This window comes from Penaeus vannamei, chromosome 40 (genome assembly GCF_042767895.1).
Source record: "Penaeus vannamei isolate JL-2024 chromosome 40, ASM4276789v1, whole genome shotgun sequence".
Classification (NCBI taxonomy): Eukaryota; Metazoa; Arthropoda; class Malacostraca; order Decapoda; family Penaeidae; genus Penaeus; species Penaeus vannamei.
In genome coordinates this window covers 25152414-25157413 of record NC_091588.1, presented here as the reverse complement: position 1 = coordinate 25157413, position 5000 = coordinate 25152414, and the positions used below count along the sequence as shown (strand labels likewise).

General features: G+C 33.9%; 1 protein-coding gene across 1 annotated transcript in view; it reads right to left on the bottom strand.

Moving 5' to 3' along the window:
• Positions 1 to 5000, bottom strand: part of TyrRS-m (Tyrosine--tRNA ligase, mitochondrial) — an 11782-nt gene that overhangs the window by 5208 nt on the left and 1574 nt on the right. Inside the window, exons 2-7 of the mRNA XM_027371115.2 lie at positions 4808 to 4962; positions 3278 to 3428; positions 2629 to 2810; positions 1546 to 1705; positions 983 to 1039; positions 11 to 89 (exon numbers count right to left, since the gene is read on the bottom strand). Coding sequence (XP_027226916.2) covers positions 11 to 89; positions 983 to 1039; positions 1546 to 1705; positions 2629 to 2810; positions 3278 to 3428; positions 4808 to 4962 — 784 coding nt within the window. The remainder of the gene's footprint in view (positions 1 to 10; positions 90 to 982; positions 1040 to 1545; positions 1706 to 2628; positions 2811 to 3277; positions 3429 to 4807; positions 4963 to 5000) is intronic.

Genomic DNA, 5000 nt, shown 5'->3' with positions numbered 1-5000 from the left:
TCGTACTCACCCGTAACTTGTTTATCGCGTAATCTGCTGATCAATTCGTGCCCCGAGGAAATGTTACCCATCTGGTCATTCCCTCCGATCTGCGAAATATATATACATATATAAAAAGTGAAAGATGTCAGTGTGACACATCATGAAAAAATTGTAAGGTTATGAAGAATTTATTAATGCCATTTATACAACTACTCTAAGTTTTATTAATATATCATTCTCTTTATGGCGTGGTTCTCAACTGGAGGGCCATGACCACAGAGGGGATCATCAACCTATGGGAAAATATCACTGAAGGCCAATTTCCTAGGTGAATAATACTATGAACCATGTCTTTCAGATATACTGTATCACAAATAGTCAAATGTCAAATAAATAACATATACCAAGATCCTATAATTGAGAGAAGATAAGTCTAAGTCTTAAATGATGATGATGATGATGATGATAAAAACAAAAATGATAACAGTAATAACAATAATAAAAACAATAATCATAACGGTAAAAATAATAATAGTATCAAAGACAATAACAGCGAAAATAAATAGTATTCAGAGAGCGCATACTTCCACCACGGTAAATGGGCCCCTGATGCAATAGAAATATTCACACTTGAAGAATTACATTAAAATCACCTCTTTCTCAAGTACACTGCATACCCTTATTACCGATGCAATAGGCGTAACTGATGCTATGATTTTTAAAAAGTCCCGGTAGAAATCTCAAAAAAATTTGTTCATAACTTTTTGAGTTATCTGGGTAATGAACAAACAAACAAACTAACTAACCAAAGCTACCAAAAACATAACCTGCTTAGTGAAGGTAATAATAAAAACAACACCAATAATAATAACAATAACAAAGACAATACCAGCACAAATAATATTAATTCTAGAAACAAAAACAGATACAAACAAACGTTAACATACACATACAGTAAAAATGCAACGCAATAAAATAAGTTTGTACAATATTTGCTCACCTGAATTGTACAATTATATTTATCATACAGGTGAAGCCAATCATACGCTTGTAGGGCCTAAAAGAAAGGGAAGAAAAGGTCTCGTAAATACAGGTTCGGGTAAAAAATATAATTCATCAATACACTGGAGATATGTAAGATAAGGACGAGGAGGCAGTGGAGGAAAAAGACAAAGATGAAAAGGTTGAAAAAGAGGAAACAGAAGGAAGAGATGAAGTTGAGAATTAAAAACAAAAGAACAATTATAGTAAAAATAGAGGAATAAATGGAAGAAGATGAAAAAACAAGAAGGTGAAGGAGAGGGTATGAGAGAGAAGGAGAATGAGAAATATAAGACAAGAAAGAGGAAAAGGAAGAAGAAAAAAAGGAAGAAAGCTAAGAAGAAAAAAAAGGAAGAAGGACAAGAAGAAAAAAGGAAGAAAGAGAAGAAGAAAAAAAGAAAGAAAGAGAAAAAGATGCTAATGGAGACATGGGAGAAGAAGAGGGAATGGAAGAGAAATTAGAAGCAGAAAAAGAAGAAAAAACAGTAGATAAAGGTGGAGAGCTGATTCCACCTCACAGACCTGATAGGTAAATTCCGTCAAGCTCATTCCGTCTTCCGAGTTGAGCCGCGACTGCACACTGGATCGGGAGAGCATTGTGCCCATACGGAAACTACGACCCGCCACTCTCAGGAAGTCCACAACATTCAGCTTCTTGTACCAGTCGTAGTTATTCACAATTCTGCATAGGGCATAGAGGGAGGTCATATATATGGGGGAGATATGATTGTTTTCCTTATACATAATAACTTCTTTGCAGCATAGAGTTTGGGAGCTATAATTCTTCGTAAGGAGGGGGATGGGTCAGGCACAAAGTGAGTGAAAATAAAGTGGTGTGTGAACCCAACTGATGTATTTTTATAGCCTTCGATACACTTAGGAATTACAGGTTGTATGAAGGATGAATCCGAGATAAAAATGAGGTACTGTCCTCGTGTGTGCGCATTCATTTACAATTCTGCCTTCGGTGAGGGTGTACGACAGGGAACAGTGAGACAATGTTATAATCTGTATCTGTATAATGTATATATATTTTTTTAATAAACACCTTTTTCATCTCAAACTGTTCTAATCTTGATTTTCCTGCTATAATATCAACTTGTTACTATTATTATTTTTTTTTTTTACAATTACTGCCTTGTTTCATCTCTCATGCTCACATACCTAAGAGAGGCAACTGTCATATCTCATCTCTTAAAAATTAATAATAATAATAAATAACGAAAGAAAATATTGATCATAGTACAACAAAAACTACAATACGAACAATAATGATAATGATAATAATAATAATAGCAATAATAACAATAATAATAATAATAATAGCAATAATAACAATAATAATAATCATAATAATAATAATAATTATTATTATTATTATTAATATCATAATAATAATAATAACAATAACAACATCAACAATAATAATAGTAATAATAATAATAACAATACTAATAATAATGTTAACTATAATACTGCTAATTTTAATGATAATCAAAATAATAATATAAACAATAACAATTATCATCATCACCATTATTACTAAAATAATAACAGCATCCCCAATAATAATAATAAACCCCTATGCTAAAATTACCTCCATACCTGAGAGGAGCCAACGTTTCTTCCGTCCCTCTGTCCCAAAACACCTGCTGATGATTCTTGAATATTCTCTGAAGGTTTTCGGCAATGCCTTTGGAATTGCTCTCGATCACCTTGGGCTCCAGCAGCGGCCTCTCTTTGCTCCTCCCACTGGGGTCTCCCACCTGCGCCGTAGCTCCGCCCACCTGTGATTAAGATAAAGCTCTGGTTTGTAATTTCTTTTTATGTGTCTAAAATTCCGTCTTCTGCTCTGAATGGAAAAACCTGGAAATACACAGACGGTACTTAGGGTCATGGAAATTTTACCCGATGGAACATCCTATTCCTTCTCCAAACAAGCAAAAATCACCTAAGCAAAATCAAACTAAACTATACTATGCTAACCTTACCCTAACCAAAAACCATACCTAGTCAATATCTCATTCCCCAGTAAATAGCCCAAACCTTATAATTTAGTGTGCTAGTGGACAAAAATGTCAATAATGCGTCTTACTTTTGCGAACCCGATTACTCAAATCACATCCAAACTACCCAAATACAAACTAAGCTTTACAGTATAGCTACCCAATGATCATACACATTAAAATCACAATCAATGTCATTTATCCCAATAACCAACAGTATACTTTTCTAACAATAAGATAATACTTACAAGAGCAATTACATTATGTCCCGCGCGCTGACAGTGAAGTAACGACACCACCACTAACAAGTTTCCAACGTGTAGTGAGTCTGCAGTGGGATCAAAGCCACTGTATACAGTATGCGGATGGTCTAATAGCTCTTCGATCAACTTGTTTGTACTGAAATGAAGAAAATAATGTTGATAATCTGAAGAGAGTTCATTGTGACAATTGAAGAAAAAGGTATGGATGATAATTAATAACTTTGTATCTCTGATGAAGACACAATTCAAATGGGTCAAATCCACCTCTTGCACTGTGAAGTTGTATAGGGTGCTTCTAGCCTGTGCAAGAGTGTACCTGATACAAATTTACTTCCATGAAGCAAACAAGTTTTTTTTAAGCATCTACAGGATTTAAGGACCACAGGCAGATTGCTCAAAGTGCCCAAATGAAGTGCTTGGCTTGCAACCTGTCCTTTAACAGCAAAGGCATCTGACACTGTATCATATAAGTTGACATCATATCATTATTATCTGACACTACATCAACAGTCTACAGCAGTAGTTTTCTAATCTACAAAACTTGGCCCAATTATGCGTTGTAGAGGTCCTAAAATTGTGTTGCTGGCCTTATAGAAAGTAGTATAATAATAAAATATAACACATTACAACCTATCTTTCCTACATCATTTTATCTGGCTTTACAGTTTTATCCTGTCTGAACAGATGTCATTAGAAATTACCAAAACTCTCAAATGACAGACTGATGACTGATTAATGACTGGCTGTAAAGAATTCTGGTGTTGGTGGCAAAGTTGGAAGATTCGGAAACGACTCTTAACCAGCATACTGATACATAAGAGAGTAAATACACAACTACCTGCACTGAAATACTAAGTAAAAAAAACATATACAACCTACTAAAATACATCCATATAGTATACATCCAGTTCACTGATAGAGACTACCCTGATCACCAGCTTCGTTGAAATTGTGCCAAATCAAGACACGCCTGCGTCTCTTTCTAGAAAGGTCAAAAAGTATATCCAGACCAGTTCTTCTGGCCTCTCAGCCAGGACACTTTGACCTTCCAATATAGTGGCAATTGATATTTGTTATCTAAGTGCCTGTTATGTTTCTCATGTGAACTGTGCAAATTACTTTTATCATTTGACTCCCTCTTTCAAAAATATATCAATATTTCAATCAATAATATATCTAAGGTTCAGTAATACAGAGTATCATTCAATATTCATTCAAATGAGTTAATAAAACTTCTAATTCATTTGTTCAAAAGTATCTTACATTAAATGAATCACACTCATTAAAATAGATATTGATATAAATAAAATAAGTGAAAATGATGATATAGTAATAATAATAATGAAAATGATAATAATAACAAATACAACAATGACAATAACAACAAGAACAACAATAATAATAATAAGAAGAAGAACAGTAATAATAATAATAACTATAACAATGACATAAAAAAATAACTATATTAACAATAGCACTAATATCATCACACTGTAAACTTCTACCCAAACTTACTTCGACTCAGGAAAGCGATCCGCCCATAGACCCCTTTCCTCCAGTTTTAATATATTTTTTGATGTGTAAAACCTGTTGGGCTGGAACTGAAACTTTTGACACGTTCTGCACGAGTAGAAACCATCTAAGGCACATCTCCTGATCACGTTCAACATCTGCAAAATCGGAATGATCTTTAAGGACTATGGTTCGC